This window comes from Corvus hawaiiensis, chromosome 3 (assembly GCF_020740725.1).
Source record: "Corvus hawaiiensis isolate bCorHaw1 chromosome 3, bCorHaw1.pri.cur, whole genome shotgun sequence".
NCBI classification, from domain to species: domain Eukaryota; kingdom Metazoa; phylum Chordata; class Aves; order Passeriformes; family Corvidae; genus Corvus; species Corvus hawaiiensis.
Window position 1 is genome coordinate 46,353,051 of NC_063215.1, and position 26,691 is coordinate 46,379,741.

Below are 26,691 nucleotides of genomic sequence, written 5' to 3' on the forward strand. Positions count from 1 at the left end.
GCACAAACCCGCTATTTTGGAACTTCTTTTATCATTAGGTCGCTGTTCCAGGCTTGACCGGTCCTATTTTTCGCGCCTGTTTTCGCGTCTGTTTCATGTCTGTTTGTTTGATGTCTCTAATTCCCCAAAGTTGGTAACAATGTATTGCTAGACTTCTGCTGAACTTGTTGTTAAATGCGCAGATAAAGTGACTAAAACAGCATAGTCTGGCTACGAGATAAAGCTGCTGAGATTTAATTTGAATATGTCATTTATTAAAAGGCTGATTGTAAGTGGAAGACTGCCTGGAAAATGTCACTCGTTCACATAGTATGTATACTATATAGGCGAGTGTATAAATATGCATGATGCCTAGTGAAAATATCTTTGCTTTCCAGAACATTGATCTCCCAATGTAAAATTAAACGGGAATGCACAGTCCCCTCCCCTCTCCCCTCTTTTGCACACCACTAATTTCGGCTAGGTGCCCTTTCCTGCCCAAGGCAGGCGTTCTTGCTCCTGCTGCCTGCGTAAAGAGCGTGTACACGGTGCTGCGTGCACTTCAAGTGTAAATGTGGACAAGAGTAGTATTAGGGGCATGAACAAAATAATGTGTTGCTGCATCTCTTTGGAAACAAACTGTAGTAGCTTCAAGTCCAGAGGAGCGGGATCTTTCTTTGTGAGATATGTGACACATCCTATTTTCGGAGAGGGCTCTGTGCAGCCACCGGAGAGTCATTGCTCATTGTAATCCCACATAGTTTTGAAGACTGCAGAGGTCTGTAGTACAGGGCATTGGCCCCTCAGAGCATCGCCTAACGCGATCTATATGGATTGCAGCTTTTAAGTTTCATAGGTTCTAGAATTACAAATTAGCTAATTTTAATCAAAACATGTGAAATGTTATCCTGGCTGGATATAAAGGCTGACTGTGCTGGATCCTCTGGGTTTGTTTTGTTTACTTTGGCTGCAGGCGCACTCAGCGGTTTGGGAGATAGTTGTTCTTCTACAGTATAACAGATGTTTGTCTGAAAGGGTGAGGAAGAAACAAAAACAACATTGTGTGAAGGAGAAAAATTACACAATTTTAAACTAATGCTTTGGTATTAAGCACTGGCATTAACCTTCATGTAGAGAGTTCCTCTTTCTTAATCACGGATAACTGCTTAAGGTTAGGAACCTCAAGATTTCAGCTGACTTAAAAACTGAAGGCGGGTAGAAAGGTCATTTTGAACCCATGTAATTTCTGGTTGAGAGTGGGACAGCTGGTGGCAGAACCTTCTGTGGCCCACCTTTCAATGTAAACAATGCTATATATGCTGTGCATTTTTAGTAGGACAGTTGGCTGCTATCACCTAAGAAGGGGAAAAATAAAGGGGAGGAAAAAAAAGTAGTTTGAATTTTTGACTGGTGGAGAAAGTTAAAGTCCTGTGGTGATCACTTACCCTTTTTCTTTACTGATGAATTAAGATGTCTACTTGTTCTTAAAAAACCCAGAAAATACAATAATGTAACAAATTTGTTACAGTGTGCAAAATGTTTAAAGTGAAATGACAGAGGGAGCACAATGTGCCCTTGTGTAGGTTTGTATCTGTAATGTTCAAACAGGCTGACTGTTTCCCTTCATCTGAACTGCTTTCATCTGGACCAGTGTAAAATAAGCTCTGGTAAGTAATCACGGCAGAGCAGAAAGAAAGGAATGTATACAGCAATAGACAGCCTAAGCTGTAAAAACTGTAACTTGAGTATCAGCAGCAGATCAGATATCAAGGCTTTAAGGTAGGGGAAATGAAAGAGATGAAGGGGAGGAAAAGACGAGAGAGGGAATGGAAAAGTCAGTTGGAAAGTAAAGGAGAAGTAGGAGGGCCCCCTCAGGGAAATTTGGCTCAGGGGTTAGGGAATTTTATCATGGTGTACAGTGACCTACTCAGGTTTCAGCCCATGTTGGATCAAATTCCCTCCCTTTGCTAGCAGAAAGAAAAAGGACTGGTGTATATGTGATTTCTTTCTTTTCCCCCCTTTGGATAATAAAAAGGCCATTGGTACAAGTATCTATTTTAAGTACAGCAAATTCAAGGTACTATGAATGAGCAATAATATTACCTCATCACAGAGACTTCCTTCGAGATTTGCTGTTTGATACAGTCAGATATTTACTCAAGAAGGATCACAACACCTAACTGCTTGCTTTGGTGTTTTCCAACAGTAGTGTCACAGCGTGGTTTTAACACGACTGGATGGATATTCAGGTTGCTCACTCTTTCCTTATGCCAGATATTGAGTTACGTTTTTGTTATCGCTAACCTAATGTACACGATGGTTATAACAAATTTTAATTTGATACAATGTTGTGTGCAAAAGGTACATGACTCTGCACAGTTTTCTGATATTATGTTTCAATGAAAAATATATTCACGAGGAACTGTTTTGTTACACTGTGACCTTTACAGCCACTCTTTCTTATTTTCTAGTTATTTTTTCTTTTGTCCTCCATCCTCCTTCAGACGATACTTTCCAGTTTTTCTCACAGAGGTAGAATTCATCTCGCGCTTTGGAAGAAAAGCAGATAGTTATTCTGAAATTCAGTTTGGTGCCATTTTTCACTTGCTGGTGTATAACAGAACACCTCATAGATCCAAACCTGTTGTCATCAGGGAACCCACTACTATTTTAAGACCAAAATATTTTTAAAAGTTTAATTGATGAAAGCACTTGTCGAGGCACAGTGGTGGATCCCCCATCGATCTCTCCTCAGCTTATTTCCATTTGCCATCCTGCTGCCAGGAAGCAGTGTTGCTCAGGAGGGATAGCTAGGTGCTCGGCCATGCTGTGAAGTGAGGTTACATCCAGTACTGAATTGCACTGGAGTTCTGCACAGATGAGACAATGTATCCACGTGTCTCTAGCAGTTGAAAGGCAAGCAATTAATTTGCGTTGTAATTTCACAGGGCTGCTCCATGTGCCCAAGGAGTTTGCTGTCTATAAATATTCTCAATAACTAATTTGTATCTAAAATGGGGCTTTGTTCACGGTGCCTAAAGCTTAGGGGAGCCCCATCTGGTATCATTTAATAGTAAATTCATCAGAATATCTTTCAGTTTAGTGTTTAAATAGTCCCCATTTGGCATTTGAAAGTTCTACTGTCAGAAGGAGGAAAGCGGTGAAGCAGGCGTAGCAGCCCTGGGCCTGGAGCGAGCCAGTTTGCTCAGAGCGCTCGGAAGATTCCAAGGAAACTCCTCCCTTCTCTCCTGAAAAGCAAAAAATGTCTTTGGGAAAGTGGAAAAGCAGACAGACTTTATCAATTGTATTATTTCAGGAGACCAAGGTTTTTCTGTAGAGTCTGCGTGGAAGGAGTTTTGTGGGACGGCTGCAAAGGGGTTGCCTGTCTGCACAGAGAGCCTCACCTGGCGGGGCACTGCAGAAGTAGTGCTTCCCCAAACAAAGTGGGTGATACAGAACTGAACGTCCATGAGAGGACTAAGGAAAGTAAAGCATCATGGAATTTTGCTTTCTGATAGCATAAAGGTCTAACCGTAGAATTCAGTATGGCAACAACATATACAAGCAAAGAATGTGAGAGCTGGAAAAAAAGATCCGAGTTTGTATTGGGCGTATAGAAACATTTTTATTTCCTTGGTGCAGTGAAAGTGAAAAGTGAATTTGTGGGGCTCTGCACCGAGTGGGTTATGCAGGCAAGGAAATGGAATGGAGCCACTATGCTTCCTCTCAGATCTGAAATAAACATTCAGCAGTAAAACCTAGAAGAAAATGAGTCTGACAGACTCATTCTCCCCTGTGTTTCCTGCCTCCGTGTTTGCCAGGCCTCATTCGGTGAAGCCAGGCCTTGCCCCCTGTGAATAAGGTTCATAGAGAAGGAAAGACAAGAGATCCAAGATGGAAAGAGATGCATGGCATAGCTTGAGAATGTATTAATTAGCAAAGATTGGGGAAATGATGCATTGTAATATAAAAAAATCAGACTGTAGGTGTACTGTTACAATGGAATGAATCCTAAAGTGGGAATAAATGTGATTATATTTTTACTGCCTAGTGTGTAAGTCAGACTCAGAAAGGAGGGAAACCACAGTCTAGCAAGTCAACTCACTCTTCTTCATCTTTCAGAGGAATAGGAAGCAAATTCAAGTAGAAATACCAATGAGCATAACAGTTACTTATCGTGGCTTTTCCAGTAGGGAAGATATTTCTGTGTAGTACAAGAACAGAGAAATCATACAGTTAAAACATGTAAATTACACATTGCCCCACAGTGGTGATAAATGGTTTGGACTTAGCAGTGAGCAAAAGCTGAATGGCCATCTATTGGGAAGGAAGGGCTTTGGCTGTGGTGTGTGACTGGGGCCACTGGAGTGTTTTTGGGCCAGTTCCTTTGGCAGGGATGAGCTGGTTGTGCCGCAGCCATAGTGAATGCTCTGGCAGCTCAGCAGCCGCAGTGGTGCTCTCTCAGCTAGAGAAGAGCAGGAGGTTTGGCTCCTGTGGGATGTTGACCAAGTGCCTGGGTGCATTGGCAGCTGCAGAGGGGATTGGTGTTTCCACTGTGGTCTCGAAAGCTTGTCTGCTTGGTGCATGGTGTGGCAGAACGAGCATGGAAGGATGTGGGACAGGATTTCTGTGGTTGTCTTCTCAGCTCAGATGCTGACCCACACTGTGGGTGGCCACAGGGGACTGAGCATTGCCTCCCCACCTGGGTGAAGTTCGGCTCCACGCTGTACATTTGCAATGAAATCTATGGGTCCCTGCAGGGGGGGCTCCCTTTGGATGTAAGGTGGATGTAAGGATCCCAGCTTAGCAGTATGATTGCTGACCTGGGATTTTATTGATTATGAGCTAGGTTTTCTCTCTGTGCTAGTCTTTCTCATCATCCCAGCCCTTTGGCACAGCTGTGAGATTGGGGTGGCAGCCTCATCCTGCATATGCTCCACATCCTTTTGGAGAATGAGTCTGAAAGTAGGCATGGACTAGCTTAATGCCTCCGCTGTCCTGTTCCTGCAGAAGCTCTGAATCGCAGCTCCTTGCACATCCTTCATCTGGTCATCCACACCTGCCTTCACATCTCCTCCCTGGTCTTTGTCAGGTCTATTATCTTGCAGTTCTGCTGGCTTCTGTCTAAGCCTGCTTGATCACTGCTGCTTCTGCTTTCCTGCTCCAATGTTGAGTCCGCATTCCTCCTTTTCTCAAGCCTCACTGTTAACAATCATCACCCTTCCTTTCACTAAGCCTTTGAAACTTGTGTATCTTTCAATGAGGTTCTGCTCTGCATGTGCAGGTTATGTATTAATTTGCTTTCTTCCTTTCCTTAGCTTCACCAAGAACTGGTCTTTGTCTCTCTTATTTTTCTTTTTCTTCTTTCCCCCCTCGCCTGCATTCACACAGAGAAAAATTATCTCATCTCATCTTATAATTTGTGTTTTGACTATTGCCACCACACTGGTCTTTACAAATCCCGTCTTGTTACTATGTCTTGAATCCCCGTGGATTGTGTCTATCATTGAAATGGAAGAAGGGAAAATACATAAAAACAATGAATTAATAGTGGTCAGCCTCAGGGCAGCAGCTTCAGCATGATCTCAACTGCCAGGGCGTTAGACATCACTATGAATGGGTGCTGTAGTCAGGAGTCTGAGGGAAGGTGATGTTGTTGTTCTTTGGATACCCATCTATGCAAGAGAGTCAGTGTGGAAAATAACATTTCTCAGATTTGACACTCGGCTTGCTGAGGACAGGGTCATGCTTTCCGTTTGCTGTGTATGAGGTGTGGTGTAATGAAGCTCTGGCTGTTAGCCACTGAGAGAATGGTATTAAGGGTGACCTGCAGCATTGCAGTAGGTAAGATAAATTTTGAAGGAGAATGGCTTAATTGGTTTTTTCTTTTTTTCTTTCTTTTTTTTTTTTTTTTAAACCCAAGACACTCTTTTTGGGAAATCAGTGTTAAAAAGGTGCTTACTTTGTTACTGCTGCCATGCAACCTCATTGTACTCTTACTGAAGTTAGTAGAAAAGACCCCATTGATTTGCTATTTTATAAAAGAGTCAAATCTCTGTGATGTGTGATTTTGAAATCCAATGTATTTTTGTCAGTATGAATGTTCATTTTGTTGCATCACTTATCATGGATAGTTTAAATGAGACGTGAAAGGTACTTAAATTTGGTGCCATTACAAACCCAACCATTTTGACTACATTCTGAAGGGACAGATACATGTATGAATTTTCAGGAAAAAACAAACATATATACAACCTTGCTTATGTATTCCTTGACAAGTAATTAGAAATTATTCATTGTCTGAGTGGATCAGCAGTGCAAATAAAACACAAAGCATCCACAGGAGGCAAATTTAGAGCTACTCAATTAATTTGGTTGCATGGGGTTTAAGTCAGTAAGACTTTATCAATTGGTCTCTACCTTGCTAGATTAGTCTCTAGGGCTGTCTTTCCATAGCTGAAATTCAGCAAAGCAAGGAAAGCTGGCAGACCTTGCCTTTGGGCCTCCCCAGACCCTTTCAGGTCATTTTGGGTGAGCCGCAGAGGTAAGATTTGACTCCCCAGGTGCAGGTATTTTTGTTATTGGGTTCCCAAAGGTTACAGACGGGGTGAGTGCATTGGGACTCTTCAGCGCTAAGAGAGAAGTTTTCTAAAAAGCTAAAAAAAAACCCAAACCGTAAAAACCAATGAAACACAACATTTAGAAAAATTTCACCCCATTTTTGCTAGTATTTAAAACACAACACTGCATCATTCAAATGAGTTAGGTAGTTGTTAGCCGCATTTACACTGCACTGTACTCGTTGAAAACTGTAGTAATGGCATAGTTCAGATATCATACTTATAATGCTGAGTCTAGAAGCAGAAGTGGGATGATGGAATATTTTCCAGCAATTTGGGGCTGCACAGGACAGCCACAGAATTGTGACTTCCATCAAATGGTAAGGTGAAAATGCAAAGGGGAAAAACCAAAAGGAGATGGATGTTTCAGGGGTCTGCTCTGGGGTTTTGTTTTGGGTTTTCTTTTCCTGAAATGTGTTTATAGCATAATTGCACAGATGATACTCTTGAAAGAGTACAAATTGCTTGTGTTTATTGCTTATAGCTGCTTTACAGTGCTCCTTGAGTGACAGGAACACCTATGTAATCTGGTGTGATGAATGAGCCAGGAGCGGTGCAGCACTCTGAGGTTCTGGGGCACAGCGCCTGCTGTAGCTTCGAATTCGAAAGCAATTATCATCTGATTAATTTTATTTATTTGTTTAAATGACTGGAGAATTGCTGTGTTCTATCATTAGACTTTCTCCCACTCAAAAATTAAGATAGAGCAGTTACTAGACAAAATCTGGCAACCTGCAAATTTGACATGTACCATTTGTTTTGAATTGGTGTTGTATTCTCCTTATTTCTTTGCCAGAGTCCTGGGAGACGGTGCTTATCGGAAGCATTATTTTAGAAGTCTTGGAGGAATATGAAGTTTGGAATTTGTTTTAAAGAGTGTTAATACAAAAATAGCGAAAATCAAAGAGAAAGGCTCTGTGTGTGGTTTTTTTGTTTTGACTTACAGTTGTCATACTACTTTAAACTGATCTTTGCCATCACAATAATTCATTAGCTGGTTTCCTTTGGTAGTTTCCTAAATCCATAAGCTGTAGAGCTCTGTGGCACTATTTGGTTTCAGAAAGCTTTGTTGCCTGGCTGCAGATTTCTTACTCCACTAAATCTCCTGGCCCAGTAATGAGCATTTTCTACAGAAACACTTTTGCCTCATGACCTAGAGGACATATTTTTAATAGAAATTGAGGGTTATGACGGTCATGTTCCAGACTTTGCATTTCCATACAAACATAAAATGTAACCACACAGCTGCTTGGAAATTGGTTTGAAAATAAATACGGCAAAATTGAGAAAGGTTTTCTTAGACAAATATAAGAGATATTTGTATGAAAAATGATGGTAAAATGCTTTCACAGTGAAGAATCTTTAAGTGCTTCAACTGTGCAAGGGTTTATAACCGAGGAAAAACGTCTGCTGTGATTTTATTTGATTTGGTTCATGGGCACCTCAAGGAACTGTAATTGTGTCAGTGACCTGCTCCAGCTGAAAAGACTGTAGCGCAATAAGATTGATTAACTGCTGGTTGAAAAAAAATCCTGGTTTTCTCTTATTCTCTTGCTGCAGTCTTAAATATTTTATGGCAACACAGACAAGTTTGTGTGAGGAATGTATGTTAAAATATTTCTGACATTGAATGTCAGAGCAAAAGTCATAAATAACTCTCCTTTTCATTTTCTTTAAATTGCAGACATATGAGTCTCCGTCATAATTACATGTGCCAGTTGGAGATTTAAATGCATTTCACTTTATGCACTTGAGTTATGAAATGAACATTAGTCTTTGAGGAGGTGGGCCAAACCTGACACTTCCTCATGTAGCACAGATATGGTTCGATTTATGCAGTCCTCCCTTCCTTCCAAATGGTTATTGATTACATAAATAAGTAGGTAATTTTTCTCTTTCAGAACTTTGCTGAAAACACTATGAATGAGCTCCTTGGCTGGTATGGTTATGATAAGGTAGAACTGAAAGATGGAGAAGATATTGAATTCAGGAACTACTCAGCAGATGGGGAAAGCCGCCAGCACATTTCTGTTCTCAAAGGTAACGAGACTTCGTGTTTCTGTGTTCATGTAAAGAAGGATTAATAGAAGGATTAATCAACCTGTCTGAATTGGTGTGGATTTCGAAGCATGTTCTGCAGCTTGTGTCTTTGTTGCTTTACATAAAAATATCTGAGAGTACCATGTGGTACAGGGAAGCCAATAGGCTACGAGGAAAGTCACTTAATAAATTTGCTGTTAGTATATTGATATACTGTTATGTATTGATATGTATCTTCACAAATAATGCCTTTTGTGTGTCAGTTGAAAGTTGAGTTCCTGTGGTATCAACAGACTACTCACAACTGGAGAAAGGAGGGAGCACTTTCTTAGCAGGGTGGCTTTAAGGAACCCTTTTGCTTCCCATACTAAGGCTGGTTGGCCTACAACTTTTTAAAATGTTGAAAGATTTTAAACTGAAATATTCACACATGTAGGAACAAGTGTGAATGTTCACAAAAGGCTTCTCATCCATGTTTGTACTATACTGTCTTCTGTACTGTGGTATAAGTTTTCCATGGATGGAATTTGTTTGAGACGTTGCTGAATCTTTGTGATTCAAAATGTAAGGGATGAGATCTTGTTGTTTTCTTCAGTCATTCAGTTTTTGCCTTCTGACTCCTCAGTCTCAGGGAGTGGATAGGGGCTTGTCATCAGAATAAGGAGAAGAGTAGAAAATTGCTGCATCTTGACTTATCCAACAGGAGTTCATCAAAGGTGAGGTAAAGAGAGGAAATTCCAGCAGCTTTTATGCAGGTGGAGTGCTACTTTTCACTATGTTCGTGGACAGCAGTGTTTGGGTTTTCTTTCTGATAGACAGCAGCAGCACTGTATTCAGTGAGTGTTGCAATGAGTACCGACTCCAGAGGGACCAGTGCTGAGGGACAGATGGCTAGAAAAAAGGGGAAAAAATTAGAGGTAAGGTGAAACAACCTAATTGTGTTAAAATTGAATGTTTGCAGCTTGTTAGTTCTATAACAACATTGGTGATCAATATTTATTTTTCATTGAAAATGTAATGTTATTAAGCTACCTTTGAAGAAACTTGGTCCTGTGTAGTAATGCACTTAATATATTTCTGTTTTAATAAATATATCTTTTACTGAATGATTACTAGCTCCAGTCTATACTTGATGAAATTTGTGACATACTTTTTTTATCGGCACATGATACAAATCATATGTTTTATGTACCATAGATGTCAAATGCCTATGACAGGTAGAAATTTTTGGTGTATGCAGTTTTTGGGAGGGGGAAAAAAATCTTGTTCTGAGACATGGGAGAAGAGGAAGTAATAAGAATTAAGTTGTGCCCCATGGCAGAGGTGTATTAGAGAAATTCCTACAAATAAGAATCCTGAGGTGATTTGGGATTAAAGAATTATAATAATAACTGTCATCATTTTATGCACACTTTGCTGTGATTTCAATATTTTGTTCCTTTCTTTAAATTCTTTCATAATTACTACTCATATTATTTATAGAGAATAGGAATTCTTTTTTCCTTCATTTCATGCTCCTTGTGCTGGTGAAGTCACAGTACACCGAGTGTGATCACCATGCAAACAGTAGAAATGAAGTGCAAGAGTAGGATGCTGTTGACTAAATCAGGCATACCAAGGATATGCATGACAAAATAATCCCACCTTTTACCTTCTGCAGAAAGAAAGTGTGAGTTTGATTTTGAAAAAAATTGAGCATTTCTGAAGATTACTGGAAAGTATCAATTTCTTTAAAAGGGAAAATGTCTGGGGGTTTTGTGCACCATTCTTATATTAGAGTAAGTAATTTAATGAAGAGATTGGTGAAAGTATGCAGGGCCATTTAAGAAATATATGTGTCATACTGTTCAATGTGTTCTTTGTGTTTTACAGAAAATTCTTTGCCAAAACCAAAATTACCTGAGGACAGTGTTATTTCACCATACAATATAAACCCAAGCTACCCAGGGCTTGCCACAGGAAATGGACTGTCAGACTCACCAGCAGGGTCGAAGGATCATGGGAATGTACCTATTATTGTCCCATTAATTCCACCACCTTTCATAAAGCCACCAGCAGGTAAATGCTAATGAATATGTAAAAATGGTTACTGGTTATTGACAACGTCCTGAGATTACTGGATCATAGTGTCTTAGCAAGAGGGCTGATTTCAAAATTATTAAAATCCAGTCCCAGGGAACTTTAAAAACGAACGGGAGAGTGGCTTTAGTCACTTCAGTATTCTTGAAAAACTCCTGCAAATGCAATGACAGCAAACTTGCTCTGCTTGTGAAACTCCTCATGCTGGATTATGTTCTCAGGAGTTCAACAGCATTTGCTTTTAGGAAAAAAAAGGTTTTGTTCTGGTGAATAAAGCCTTTAACTAAATTAATGGAAGATTATTACATTAAAAATAGGCTGCATGAAGGAAGCAGTGAAAGAGAAAAAGCCATCAAATCAGTATCATGTCTTTATATCTGGTTAACAAGCTCATACTGAGAAAACTGTCTCTTGATTCCCATTGAAATCCCTGACTGCTGTCTCTCAAGGGTTTAATATGATCTTGACTCTACCTAGGAGACTGCACTGAGATGTTTTACATTTTCATTAGATTTTTATCAGGAGTGGTTTTCTAACATGCCATTCCTCAGAGTTTGCATGAAAAATGATTTATTCCCCTCTGCATGCTGCTTACCGTAATCTGTGAAAGGAGCTCTTAGGGCTACACCAGGGTGATTAATTGTTGTGTTATCGTTTACTGCTCCACACGATGTGAAAATTGGTGAATCCAGATAGGAGCAGGCTGAGTCCTGCTTCCATGGACGTCCCTGGGTGGTGGTGTGGTTGTTCTTTAGTGACCAAGGCACTGAGGAATACAGGGTGACATGCATCTCCTACCCAAGAACATCAGCTCTCCACACACAGGGCTAAAGAGATGCCACCAGGTGCCAGGGTGCTTCTGCAGAGGCAGAACTGCTTGCAGGATCAGGTCCCAGGTGTTAGATGGTCACCTCTGCCCTTTGTAACATTGTCTAAAGGTAGCTGTAAAATATTGATTGATCCAAGAAAGTGTTTGCCTGTTGTCGGTCATGTAATAGACTGCAGTTGCCCCTCCTAAATTATTGTTATGCCATTGAGTTTTATCTCTAAAGAAGTATCTAATATGCTATGAATAATTTTCAAATGTTACTCAATATGCACTCCCTGCCAAAGACTTTCAATCTATTTTATACGATATTTGCTAATTACCAAAGCTATTTGGGCCCATTCCTGCAGCCTTTACACAGCTAAAGATCTCAGGCCATATGGGCTGGATCCTCAGCTGTTGTTGATTTGGCCCTAAAGCTTTAATCAAGGGCTTGTGCCATCCCAAGCTATTTTCTACTCCAATCTGAGTCACGACTGAATCCAGAATGCTGAATTTGTGGTATGTGAACACAAGGCTGTAGCATGCATTGTGCAGATTGCCACAGTTGCTGGGTTTTTATGACACCAAAAAGCAGGAGGAGATTGAACTATGAAGTAGAAAAACAAATTACTGCAACAGTAGTTAAGTGGACACAAGGGAATCTTGGCCAAGTCAACTGCCTTCTGTTCTTTGCCTGTCCACCTACAACATATGATCCTGTGTTCAAATGTACCTCTAAGGGTAATGTGTAGAGAGAGCTTTTCGTAAGTGTTTTCCACCTTTAGGTTTTTATTTAATTCATTAACAACGAATATCATTGTTTTACCTGCACAGGAGATACAAATGCATAATCTCTGCCTCCTCTGACTTTATCCCACGATTGGTAATGAGGACTAGATTACCATGACTTCTGAGCAGATGAATGTATTTATCTCACCTTTGTTTTAGAGACCAAAGCTTGGGAGGGTTGGAGGGGGAGGAGAATCACAACCTTTGTGGGATTTGCAGTAAGCATGGGTAGTAATGGTTTTGTTTTATCTTAGGGCGTAGGTGCCCTAGTCATGATCATCCCAAAGAGCCTGGCAAGAAACAACTGGTAGGAAAGGGAGTACAAAGGAGCGAGGAGAGCCAGTGTGTGAGGCAGTGGTCTTGGCACTGCACTTTGACACCGTTTTGTGGGCACTACATCAAAGCAGAAAACTTCAGAGTGATACAAAGCCAGACAAGAGTAACTCTGGGGATGTTTTCTCGGAGTCCATCGCAGGCACAGGGGATGACTTTGGAAACAGCACAAAGGTGCTTCTTTGACTTGAGCAGGTACATGGTTAGACTCACATCATTAATTAATAAGGTGAAGATTGACATTTTCAGCATGGAGGACAGACAGGCTATGACTGAACTGTCACAAACACCAAAGCATTTATCCATGTTTGAGTGGATAAATGAAGTAAGGGGACAGGAGAGAGAGGCAGAAGGAGGCCAAGAGAAAGCTTCAAGGTTAAAATGCTAGGCAGGAAAAGGGATCTTTGCAGCAGATTTTGTGTGGACACAAAGAGGACAAGGTTACATTACAGGCCAGAGAGAACATCGGGTGGTAATGCACTGTAGTGACTGAGAGGCTAAGAATTAGAAAGCATCCAGAGTTTGTTAATGGATGAAGAAAGCTTTTAGATATTGTACAGGGAAAAATCTACAAGACTTAAATATAGCTCAAAAGGCAGTGTCCACAGGTGAAAATGATACCTAAATCATGGACTTGAAGGATAGGAAAGATGGTGCAGTCCATCCTTATTGAGCAAATAATATGGAGTGAGCACTCAGGGAGAAATTATTAAGACTTTAATACTTGCTGTATTGATCTTGAACAGAAGGGTCAGCATGAGTAAAGAGGTGTCAGAAAGACAGGCTGAGGTATTCATTTGGACAGGAGTGTAATGGTCTGAAGAGGATAAGCAGATCTGTTGAATTATTAGTTGAATAATTTTTGCTGATAGGATTCAATACAGGTAAGAGGAAGAAGAGAGAGCAGAGCATGGGGGCTGCTCACAAACCTGAAGAGAAACAAGAAGGATACTCTGCAATGTGCACTGACAATAGCAATTGCAGAGGTAGAAAAGACACAGCCAGGAAGCCAAGGGAAACAGGATTTCTAGGAAGGCAAATATGATTCTTTATCAGAAACAGCTATCAGTTTGGAAAAGAGGAGGAAGGAGTGTTGGTCCTAAACTGTCTAGGAAGCTGTCATTGAAGATTTCAGCAGATTAGGTTTTCCTTAAGCATGCTGGAAAGCTTTGAACAGTGTCCTGTCTGCATTCATATTTTGTCTGGCCAGGCTAAAACCTTGAAGAGTTAACAAAATTACCTTTTTTTCCTTCATGCCTATTTTGTAGTAAAGTGTTTTTTGTTTTGGGTTGGTTTTTTTTAATTTGAAAACCAAACAATTTTGAGCAGTCTGACTAAAATTTTATCTTCAAGCTGTTCAGATTTCTGTTTTAGTCAAATGAAATGTAAGGTTCCAATTTGCCTATATGATTCTGGAAAACATTAGGGTGCTACTAACCAAATATAAACAGCTCCAATAAAGGCACTCTCTCCTTGCTGTACCTCATAATTAAACCCAAAAAATGCTGAGTTAAATGCATGGGCCCTATGTGGTGCACTGAGTGTCTACAGACTCAGGTTATGGTGTGTCAGTGCAGGATGCTAAATCCAGTCATGGGAAGCCTCCACCAGGAGAATGCAAGTTACTCAGATGTGGAAGCTGTCTGCAAGAGCACTCCTCTGATCTCCAGCACCAGGCAGGTAGACCTCACTCAAGCAGTGCCCAAATCAGACATGACTTTATAAGCCAGCATCAGCTGTCCAACCTTCATCTGGAAGCAAATAAGAAGTCAGTGCAGCCTCCAGAGAGCTGCTGTAAGAGTCTCTATGTGGCTGGTAAGAGTCCATCTTGCTCAGCAGTCTGGTAACTACGTTTAGACCTGGCAGCAGATTCTGAGTGATCTTCAGGGGTAGTCTTGAGTACAGCCTATTGCAACAAACTGATCCTAAGATTAGTTCTACTTGGTGTTAGAAGGTTTTTATTTTCTGCACAGCAATGTAAAGAAAGCTGGTGGGTTTTTTTGTTTGTTTATTTGGTTGGTTGTTTTTTCCAATTTAAAATTTGCGTAGAAATACTGAGGAACAGAAATGCAATAGCCTGGAATGACCTAGAACTAAAAATCTCACCACAGTTATGCAGGGTATATGGCCTTAGTATGTAGTGTGCAAACCTTCTGCTATTCTGCAACCCTTAATGATAGAGTGAATTTGAGAGGGCACTTAGGGTGACTCTGCCCATTTGCTCGGGCAAGTTTGGACAACTCTTGTTACCTGGGATGAAGGAAGGCTGAAATCAAGAGCAGTCGAAGAAGAATGCAAAAAATTCTTTCAGTGCAGGTGAGAACAAGCTGCCTCCTTCCCCTGGCACCTGCTGGAGGCTATGGTGTCTCAGTTTTCCCATTTCTTTGAGTGCTCTTTGATTTGTTTTATTTTGTGATGCCCACACCAGTGCATTGGTAGGGGATACAGCTGCTGGTTGGTCTATCCTTTGAGCATGAGAGTCGACAAAATCCTTCCCTTTCCTGCGTCCTTCTGTGTACAAGTGATGCACAGAGTGTGCCTGTTGCTCTGAGCATCCCAAACAAGAACTGGCTTCCTGCAATGCTGTGCTGTGACTGTGTCACTGCCAAGGGACACAGTAGAAGGGGAGGCAGAAAGGATGATGTCATGTAGTTGACTGAACTTTCCACAGAGGGAAAAAGTACAAGGGAAAACTAATGCTCCCTCCCAAGGTTTTCACAAGATACCGAAGGAAAGGGGATGTAAATTCTACAACCCACTGATGAGTGTCTCTACATAATGTTGGATTCAGTGATTTCCAAATTATAATGATTGGAGTTGTACCAGAAGTTATCAGAAACTTGTGGAAGTGAAGGAGGACTGGGCTGGAGGAACTGTATCTGGTGAGGCAAAATGTCTTAAAGGAGAAGCAGAAGCATTTCCAATGCTGACTACCTTGTAAAATCAGCCTGTTACCAAAGCTGGCAAAGAAATACCAGATTCAAATACTAAAACAAGTATTTAGTTATTTTATACAAAGGAATGAGTGATTTTCTGAGTTATAGTTTAGCATTGCTTTAGAATTAAAGTTTATAGGAGATTTTGTAAATACAAGTGCAGATGAGTAACTTTGTGCAACATAGTGGAATAAGCAGAGCTCCTGCCCTACAAACATTCTGGAACTGCGTGCTGTAACCTCTCTCAATACTTGAATTGTATTGGAGGAATCTGAAACCATTAAAGATGTTTTAAATGGTAGTTAGCAGGCCACTAAAAATTAATTCCAAGATCATCTGTCAAAATTCACTGAGGAATTGGATCTATGACTACAGTACCAAGAAGTTTGATTCCAGGCAGAACCCAGTGGCAGTTTTCATTAAGTAAAGACTACACTATCAGATCTAGTTAAGTCTATATGTGGAAGAGACTTTCATTTTACTATTCTCTGCATCCCTCTTCAGTATTTCACAAGTATCTTCTGGTTGCTGAACAGCGTTACAATTTCTCTAACTGTAGGTAGGCTTCACCCTTTGATAGAAACCACTGCAACAAATCCTATAGTCTCTAGTTTTCAGTTTGAAACATCATCAAATTTACACTGATCGTAGAGTTATTACTGCCTAGGTTTTTAAATGCCAGTGGTTGCCAGGATGCCTGCCCCATCTAGCCCACTGTTGATGTCTTTTGCTCTCTGTGGAGGGCCAAGTGTTTCCTTTGTGCTAAAAAGAAAATCATAAAGTCCATGTATGCACCTTAATAACATATATTCAAAGTACACAGGGAGTTCCCCCTCTATTAGCTGAAATAGGTGCTTTTTTTGTTTGCATGTTTAAAGCCTGCCTAACTGCCAGCTTTTGTGTTGTTCATTCAGTCCCCACTGAACTATGCATAAGAATGTGCCTCAGCTCATGCATAGAAAACGTAGGCAGGCTGTGGTTCCCCAAAACGATTTTTTCAAAAGGGACTGGGACATTTTGCTTTATTGGCAGAGTAGTGAACTTGAAGAGACTGGTCCTTAAAAGGAAATGCATGGTAGAGGCTCTGAGGTATTTCCATAGCGATGGCTGCATCGAGCTTTCTATTGTCAGCCCTATATTTTAATCTTCCTCTGGTAATTACTTTTTTTTAGGCACTTCTTCTACCTTAAGTTTGTCACACGCCCCATCTGTTTAGAGGATCAGTACTTAAGGTGATATCACAAGGGGATCTGTAGCAATGTCTCAGGAGTTTTGTTTCTTCACTTTTTTTAGTTTGAGATTCATTTGCTAAAGCATTTCGGGTGTAAGAAAATTGACTGTAATGGTGCTTCTGCTTTGCTTGGGATCAACAACCTCAGGAACTACTTTGGGATGAAAAATCTGAATACATGCTACTTGGTTTTCTTCAATGGCAATCTGGGATTTCAGGAGCAGCAGGCGGGTAACTCGGAATTATCCAATTCTGAAATCCTGGCAGGTCTCAGTGGAAACAGTGAGCCTTTACTGTTATTGCTGCAGATGCTCAAGTCAAGATCTAAAGTCTTTAAAAAGGAAGTTTTGCAGCTTTTCAATAGAAAGTAATAGTGAAAGCAGCTAAAATATTTAAAGATGTATGTACCAGTGGATTGAGCGCAGTTCCCAGCTCAAGGTAAAAGGGCTATTATAGCTCCCTACCCAGAGAACCTGGAATCCAAGCTGCCTCTGTGAGGGGGTGGGATGCAGCAAAGAGAAAAAAAGAGGAAAGTGGGTGAAAGCAGTAGTGGAGAGACATGGCTTCTGATAGTGTGGTGGAATGAAACTCATGCCAGAGATGAGCTGGTTGGTTGGGAGACATGGAGGAGGGATGGGATGCCAGAATATTTTTTTGTATCAACAACCACAGTCAAGGTACAGGTTTCACAAAGGCTCACTCAGTCCAGGTGCTGTACTTCAGATCTCAATCCCAAACACTGTCCTCCTGGTCTTCCTTCTGCACAACAGTACTGTGGTTGGGCACCTTCAGGAGAGATGTTCTTGCCAGAAGAATTATCTCCTGCTGAATTTCTTGCAAGGAAATATGGAAAGTAAGGTTTTGAAGTACCTGCCCTTGAATCATCATAACATGCAGGATTAGAGCTGTAGCTGCATTTAGTTTCACCCAACTTTTTGAAGCTGGAGTTAAAATTGAAAATACATCTTAGTTCAAAACAGTAGAGTGTTGCAACCCAAAACTTAGTAAACTGATCAGGATTTAACTCCAGAATTTTAGGGATTTTAGGAACATTGCGCTAAACACTGTAGGTCATGCTGGCTTGCTTAGCTAAAGAGCCAGGGCTGTTCATGCCGGATTTACTCCATTGTACTCATTGCCTTCCTTCACTTCCCCCCACCTCTTTAAATTATGTCTCCATATAAGATCGATTAGTGTAAACTGCTGCTCATTGGGTTTAAGAGGAACAGTTTTCTTCAGCTCCTTCACACTGGTTTGAAAGGAAAAAAATACCAAACATTCTGCTTAATTAAGACTTAAAGAGGCGGTGCAAACTTTTGATGATTAATTGAAGCATGCTTTAGACTGATGCATATTTAGTTATTATAATGCGATAATTTTATCTTGTTATACAAACTACTCCCTTTGGGAACATGATTTAACACTGCAAACACTCTGTGTTTATTGCATTGTTCATTATGAAAAATACACAGGCTAAAAACCACAAGGAGATGTAACTGAACAGTATCTGTGTGGTGGGTGCAGGGAGTACTTCTTCCACCTGTAATGACACAACCCAGAGGCAGAAAAACACAATACTATAACTCCCACAATATCTCTTCCTGTGAAGAGTTGAGAACTAGAAAAGTAGAGGCTGGAAATTTAGATCTTGTGCAGTACACAGAAAGAATTTATCTTTCTATTACCTGGTCTAATTACAGAGGACAGCAATATGTATGTTCTGCTGAATGCCCTCCTGTTACTATTCAGTTGTGTCAGTCCCATCTCCTCTTTGTCTCACCTGTAAGAGTGCCCATGCTACCTGTCGTAAGTGTGACAGATCTGAGAACATGCTAAACACTTTGCAAAAGCAGGTCATAAAGTTGCAGGCCCAGATGGAGGGGAAAAAAAAAGCAGTTATTAAAGAGTATTTTCTTTCACTTCAAAATGATCTGTGCCAGGACTTGCAAATGATATTTTGTACTTTACAAACATGTGTCAGCATGGCTATATGAGTTCTAAAAGTGATGGTGAATGATCTTCATCAGAAGAGCTGCTCCAGTGAGAGCTCACATGATGGATGTAGGCATGGTGTCAGGATGAGCTCATGTTACTTTAAGCAGATATGCTGTTAGACTACCAGCAAAAGTCTGACTATGAGCAAAGGAGAACATTGCCGATGTAATAAACTGGTATAATTATTGTGGAGAAGCTTTCTTAGTGCAGTTCTCATCAGGAAAAGATTAGAATAAAGATTGAAGACAGATAACCAGTCTTAAACTACTGGATTTGAAATTTCCTGCTTCCCTGTGATCTCTTAGCAGCAAGTTGTTCTAGCTGAGCACTCTAGGAACAGGGATTTGATACATTTTCCTGAAAGCAGGGCGGGAATCGGGTAAAATCATTTTCAAAGAATTTGGCCTTGAAAAACAAAAGTCTGTGAAAAAGTGAGAGGAATTTTATCTTGAATGGAATGCAAGATACAAATTTCTGGTTTCAGATTATTCCAAGTTGTGTTTAGCAGATGACAGCACTTAAATCCCAAGAGTCTGTCTTTTCTTATTTCACACAGTCTTAGTGTTTTTAGACTACGTTATTGCTTCTCACTGCTCATAGAAATACATGAAGTACTACTTTCTGCTAATGTTGCAGTCCTCTTTTTTAGTTGCTAAGCTTAATACACTGTAACAGACATGCCTAATAGTTCTTTTCACAAGGTCTGCTCAGATCTCTACCACAACTGATATGAAGAAGGAAAGCACACAGTCAGGTTTGGACCCTTTATCATTGTCCCCAGCCTGTCATCCAGGCCTTAGGGCACAGCTCTGTACTCTCCCAGGTACCAAGCATGGGTTCCTTTCTCTGCTGTTCTTAGCTTCACTTGCAGCTGAAAGAAAGGATTTGATTTTAGACCAAGTTTTTCCTCCTGCTGGGCTGGACACAGTTCCTGTTGATGGTCCATAGACGTGTGATACTGGATGTTTTCTATTTCACTTAATGAACTGCATTACAAAGAGTTCATCAAAAATTGACTTGGGCAAATGTGCACCTGAGGGAGCAAAGATGACTTAAAAAGTGACGTATTAGTGTCCTATCCCAGGAAGTGTGTACTCTGAACCCCCTTCTGAAGTATTGCTACTTCCTGGCTGCTTCATGTGGTCATACTCAGTTAATCCTTTTGTAGCAGTGTTCCTGAGTCTATTAAATTGAAGAGGCATCTGGTTCTGTTATTGCTGTTACCATGAAATGAAAAGGTTTACATTGTTTGATGACTAGGGTGAGAAAGGAGTAGAATAGAGAAATAGTTGAAGTTCTTTGTATGTAGCTAGACTATTTCCCTCCCTTTCACCCTTTCTTCTTTCAGAATGATGACCATTTTGACTAAAATTGATGATGCCTCCTGGATATCACATATCACTTCCTGGAAGTGCATACAGTGGCTGGAAGTAGTAGTTTATAGACCATTCTGTGCTATTTTTTTGATCGTCATATCCATGGACCATAAGTGAAGCAATGCTGCTTCACAGGTTTCTCTGTGAGGCGATGGTGAAGCTCTCCTGGACAGGGCATGGAAAGACAGCAACTTGACACAGAAGGTCTCTCTCCTCTCCTTGCCAGGATGTATCTTAGAGGAAGTCTTTGGTAGAAGGAGGTGGACTGAATCTGACTGTCCTGCATAACTACCTGCAGAAAAGTGGAGAAAAGTGAATAACATGGCTTTTCCATGTAAACAGCTGCTGCTGGGAGCCTGTGTAATTAAAAATGAACAATAGTGTGGATCTTTCTCATCATCCATGGGAGACAGTTCTTGTGAATCACTGAACAGGAATTGAATGACAGCTGAGGTGTTCCCCCTATCGAATCACTCATGAAAGCCCCTGAGAATCCCAGTGGTGCATCTCTGTGTTTCCTGTTAAAAACTGTGCCCCAGACAAGCCAACCTGCTTCAAAAAGAGGTACTTCAGTGCCTACTTTGCCAGTGAACTCTCTTTCAGCTCCGTAATATTCTTTTTTCATTTATGAGAGTTCCTCTCACCAGAAATGAAGGCGATTAGAAAGGTATCACTGGTAGATCTCCTCTTTTCCAGAGATAAAATACTTCTTATCAGTAGGGAAATATATGTTACTGTTATCTGAAACAAGAGTCTGCTATTTGGTTCCTTTGATTCAGAGGATCTTCTGTTGTCCTGGTACATTCAAAGGGGCAGGTTCAGTCTGTAAGGCATTGGTTTATTATGGTGCAAAATTAGGTGAATCAGGGTGCTTTTGTAAAAGGTAAGTACTTCAAATGGCTCAGGATAAGAATGGGGGGAAGAGCTCTAGGTCTGTGCTGGAGTAGTTGGCATCCTGGACAAGACCAGCCTGCAGAGAAAGCTGCGACAATCCCATGCAAAACCAGCATAGCAGAACCCTGTGTGCCTGACTTATGTTACAGCCAGCTCAGGGCAGGCTTTTTGACCCTATAGATGGCTAGTGATGATTTTGGCCAAATTGTTTTGATTTCCCTTCATGTTCAGTATATCAAGGCGCTTATGATACTGGCAAATCCCACTGTAAAGGGTAAGTGGTACAATACATTAAACACAAATCTGTGCCATAACGTGGCCTTAAATATAGGTTTAAAGGTAGGCAGTCTGATTAAAACTAAAAGGTCATTATTTTACGTTGTAGAATTTCATTTGTAGCTGTAAATCATAATACAATTTGTGGAAGGAAAAAAAGTTGTTAAACTGGCAATATTTATTCCAATAAGGTGAGTAAAATGCAGCACGTAGTTCTGAGTTATGATACTCAGGGAAAGGAGCCAAATCACTCTGCTAAAAATTAGTTTGCCAATAATTTTACAGAATGATGACAGCGTAGCTTCAAAAACAAATCCTTTATAGGGAAATAGGATGGCTGCATGACAGAATCTCTAAGCTATGAATTCTCCACAGCTCATGGACCAGGAACTGCTTTAACAATTAGTCTCCAGGGATATTTTTTCCCAGAAGTTAGACAATGGCTGCTGTCTGTAACTGAAAGGTCATCCAGTATCATAAACTGGACATAAGAACGGAAGAATTCTGAGTTTTAAAAAAGTCAGATTCCTGCTAACTTCTTGACTTGATCTGTTTAGTAGACTAAACTATTCACTGCTGTTGTCTGTGAAGCTAAGGTGGGAATGATGACCACACAAGGATATTGCTGCACATTAGTAAATAAGCTCTGGTGTCTTTTTACATGGCAGAAGGCACACATGCCACATTTGTAACACACATTAGAGAAGAGCTCAAAAGAGGCTTGGGAACTCTGCCTGAATTAAAATTTGACCAATGAGCATAATGACTGAAAAGTAATCTGGCAGATTTTGCCACAGTGCTGCATCTTCTGCCTTGCTCAAGTTTGTGTTTCTGTGACTGCTGAATTCACACAGAAGCTCCCTGTTTTGTATGCTAGTCATTATTTCAAAATAATGCAGAAAAGGGATGTTTTATGTTCCTTCTTATTTAGAAGAGGGTTCGTGTTAGAGACCTGCCTTGGTGCAGCACCTTCTGGCTGTGTTTTATCGCCAGCTTGCTGAGCAGAGCATCTCAGGGACTCACTACAGCAGACTGTAAGTAACAAGCACAAAGCAGCAATACCCACTAAACCTTCAATCTTGGTTACTCATTTAATAAAGATTTGTGCGCTCTTAAGCGTGCTGAAAAAGTTCTCGAGATTTCCAGAGATTTTCAGCAGTGCACCATTTTTGAAGCTAATCATCTTTTCCAGCCATTTTAGAAGCTTTGCCAGTCTGCTGAGTCTGGCTGGCACAGGTCATTGGCTGCCTGAGGATGAAGCTGGTGATCACAGGCAGGCACAGTTCTGCCCTCTGACAGTGAGGGAGTTAGAAATGAGACGAGCTGCTGCTGTTTGTATCTAAGAGTAAGTGTGCAGATGTCTGAGGAAGGTGTTTGCATCTCATGTAAACATTGTTCTTATATTTTTGTTGTAGAAGATGATGTGTCAAATGTACAAATAATGTGTGCCTGGTGCCAGAAAGTTGGAATCAAGCGCTATTCCCTGAGTATGGGAAGTGAAGTGAAATGCTTCTGCAGCGAGAAGTGCTTTGCAGCTTGCCGAAGAGCATATTTCAAGAGAAACAAGGTAAGAGAAATAAGGAAAGATGTAACCTACATAGACATGGCTTTAATCAGGCTCAGCCTGAGTCTCATTTAGCATCTAATAGAAACTCTTTTCTTTTGTTTTCTCTGTTTCACCTAGTCCCTCCACTTTCCATCTGTATTGTCTGTTGGACTGTCAGCCCTTTATTAACCTTCTTTCTTCCAGTTTCTCTCAGCTTGATGCTTGGGTTTTGTGAGAGTCAGGGAATTTAAATACTAATAAGCATTAACGTAAGACTCCAAATTTGGCCTTAGAGTCTCAGGAACTTCCTACATATACACAACTAAGAGGAAGTATCAAAGAAATAGAGAAAGGTTGTGTAGGGCGGTGCCACCAAGTCCCATGGCATTGGGATCATGGCCAGTGGGTAAATGCTTTTAGGGCCTAAGTCTCAGTCCCATCACAATAGTGGATATCTTTTCACTGCTGCTAGTGAGCTCTAGTTTCATTCTTTACAAGTGTATCATTTTTAATAAATTATCATTGCTACAAAATTCAGACACTATGCAGTTTTTGGGTTGGGGCAAGCAATGTTAGAACATCTAGAGTAATGTGAAGACCCCTCCTACTCAATTTAAATTTAAGTCCATCTAAAATTAGAAAGCAATCCTAATATTGAATGTCTACAAAAATTGCTGTAATCACTGAAGCACAGTGCCTGAAAATGCCCTCTAGGTTACTTCAGCAGCTGTTCTCTGCAGCAGAATTTGTAACATGTCACTTAAAGAAAAATAGACAAGAAACACTTCAAATTTTTAGTTGTTAAAAAAGTAGCTGTGTCCTTTTGTGCTTAATAGTGTGAGTCTTTGGGTAGATTTATTGTCTTAGAAATGTTTACCGTTCTTGAAACCCTTTTCATTTTGGTTTCCTAAATGATGCCATTTACCCTCATGCTTCAGAACATTCCAAGCCTGTCAAGTTCAAACTGACTTCAGGTCTCTAAATCTGGTCTTTTACATCTGTCGTAATAACAAATAAGTACATATGGATTCTAGTCTCAAGATGTAATGTTACAGCAAATTAACCTCCTTTATAAATTTGGGTCACATCATCCTGCCAAAAAGAAAAAAAAAAAAAAAGCCTGAAGAATTAGGTTGCAAAAATCAGTAGAGTGGAATATTAGTGGCAGTCTTGGAGAATCAAGCTCATAGTGTCTACTGGAGCAGATAAGCAAGTAAAAGTCACATGAGTCTTCTGTGAAGAGTGTTGTTTACATTCTTTTTATCTAGAAGAAGTGTAGAGGAGGGAAATACATGCTCCTTAGATGCTCCTCATTTGAAAATAAATTTGCATGGATGTATGTGCATGTGTACATGTGCACATTTATGCACCTGCAGTTCAGTGTGCCTTACAAAGTGGATGGCACAGTCCAGACACTCTGGGCTGACAGGATACAGATCTCTGTCAGCTGATGCTCCTGTGACTTCCAGTCACAAATTTACATGGATAAGATACTTCATAGTAATGGAGGCATTGTCAGTGATCCTGGTTAGGTGGTCCTGTGTGTCCAGAACTGATGAGTACATGATAATTTGGGAAACCTTGGAGAGGCAGATGAAAGAACTTGCTGTATTCTTTTTCACCTACAGCTTAGATCCTGAAACAGGAGGTTTAGATCCCCAGTATATGAAAATAAATGCATGTTACCATAACGCATAGGCATACTTCAACCTTCTAGTAACCCATTAGTAGCAGGATTCAGTAACAGTTTATGACCATGAATTCAATCAGTGAGGCAGTATAGCAAAAGGTTCCCTTTCACCTGACTTACTATTTGTTACCCTTGTGCTTTATTGGAGGCTTTTTTGTCCTTGTATTATGAGAAAGGATGAATTAGAGCTTCACATTTTCCTTGGTTTCCTTTCCTACATCTCTGTTAACTTCTTCTGGAAGATGTTGAATATTTCCATCCAGAAAGATCTCTGTAATCATTAATTTGTATGTGTGTGTGTAAATATATATACATACATACACACACATATACACACTACAATAGATGTTCCTAATATTTTCATATACCAGCATATCCCAGTGAAATGTCCTATTATTCACTAAAGAGGTTTCAAACTAACAAAATGTCATATGGGAGGACTTGGCAAAACATGGTGAGAAAACATTATCGATAACATGTTGATTGGCTCTGCTTCAAAGTTAAGCCAGTGAGTTAAATTTTCTTTCTCTTTGGACCTGTGGAGCCTGGAATTTCACAGGATCTGACAGAGCAGGGGAAATCAGTAGCTGCCTGTGTGTTTATGGCATTAGATGACCAGAGGATAGAATATTTAGGAAGTGCTGCTGTTAAATTAAGACAGGCACAGTAGAACTCAGCAGACCCTCATGCTTCTTGTTTTGCACTTCACCTGTTAGTAACAGAGTGGGATCTTGAGGAATAAGATCAAAAGAACCAGGCTGCAATAGTTTCAGATTTAACTGCTGACCTTTGCTCTGTTACGGCTATTCCAGCAGCGTACCTGTCTTTTCCATGAGTCTAATGCTTATTTATGTGTTTTAAGGAGTTATGCCACTCTACACTTTCTCATTTTTCAAACAGAAGAGCAAAACAGTCACGTTTCACCTGCCTTATGCATGTTTTAAACAGTGGATCTCTGCCACAATATAGTGTTGTATTACATTAAATATGTACAGCTGCTGCGTTTCTGGGAGCTGATAGGACTTTGTGGTCACTTTATTTAAAGCTTGAATTTCCTAATGGATCACGTTAAGCAGTCTTCCCTCCCTCCCCTAGATAAGAAGTGCTGTAATAAGTGCTTGCCTCAAATGATAGGACTGTTCAAGTAGCAAAGAATTAGTCATCACTAATGCCTCAAAACAGCACTAAGTAGTGCTGTGAATTACCCATCCCTGAATGACAGTTGCTGAGTTCAGAATGAGAACTTTTGTAATCATCCTAATAAAAAAATCTTTTCCCATGCACAGGGCAAATGCACACTGCAGTGCTGCATGCCACAGATTCTCAGCTGGGAGAAGGCTTGACATGAGCCTACAATGAAGTGCCCTGAAAGTGCTCCAGAAAGCCCAGGGTCAGGTCAGGTGGGTGCTCCAGGTCAGCTGGGCACTGGCTGCTCCTGACTTCTAACTCCTTCCCAGCCCTCTCCTGCGCTAGGTTTGGCAAGAGTAGCAACACACTGGAATAAGCTAGTACCTTCCTGGCCTTGGGAGCTTTTGAACCCAAGCAGTGAAGTCAGAGGTCCCCGTGAGGCTTTCCTGCCTTTTGTCCTGCTGCAGTCGTGTCTGTTTGTGTTCCAGAAGCTGTGCTCCTGTATCCTCTGCATCCATACATAGCCAGGGTTGTCAGGGAGCTTCGTGCCTGGAACGGGAAGTTTGTAAGGAAAAAAGACTGCTGCAACCTTAAGTTGCTTTTCTCATAAGAAATGCAAATTTTGCTCCAGGTATTTTGAAGTCATGACCATATAAAATTATATCAGCCAGCAGCCATGCCTTGCAACAATAGAAATATATATGTTTTGAAATTATGTATGTTTTGAAATTATAAAGGCTCTCCCAAAAGAGTAAGTTTATCTAAATTATCAGAGATAAATGAACAAAAAGTTGAGGCTTTTGCCCCATTAAGCAAAACCCAAAGTATTTAGACAAGATCCAATTTAGAAAGAAACCTAAAAATACCAGCACTGCCACCCCCAAACAAAAATAATCCGAATCTGCATTCCTGTTCCTGTTTTGTCAGTTTGCTGAGTCAAATACACATAACAAATCCTGTATAACAACAAC

General features: G+C 40.5%; 1 protein-coding gene across 2 annotated transcripts in view; it reads left to right on the top strand.

Annotated features, from left to right (window-relative positions):
- The window catches only part of LOC125323694 (sine oculis binding protein homolog), a 113,156-nt gene that overhangs the window by 901 nt on the left and 85,564 nt on the right, over positions 1-26,691 (top strand). For both annotated transcript variants that reach the window (XM_048298864.1, XM_048298865.1), the window contains exons 2-4: positions 8,501-8,639; positions 10,512-10,697; positions 22,772-22,923. In XM_048298864.1, the coding sequence (XP_048154821.1) occupies positions 8,501-8,639; positions 10,512-10,697; positions 22,772-22,923 (477 nt within the window). The remainder of the gene's footprint in view (positions 1-8,500; positions 8,640-10,511; positions 10,698-22,771; positions 22,924-26,691) is intronic.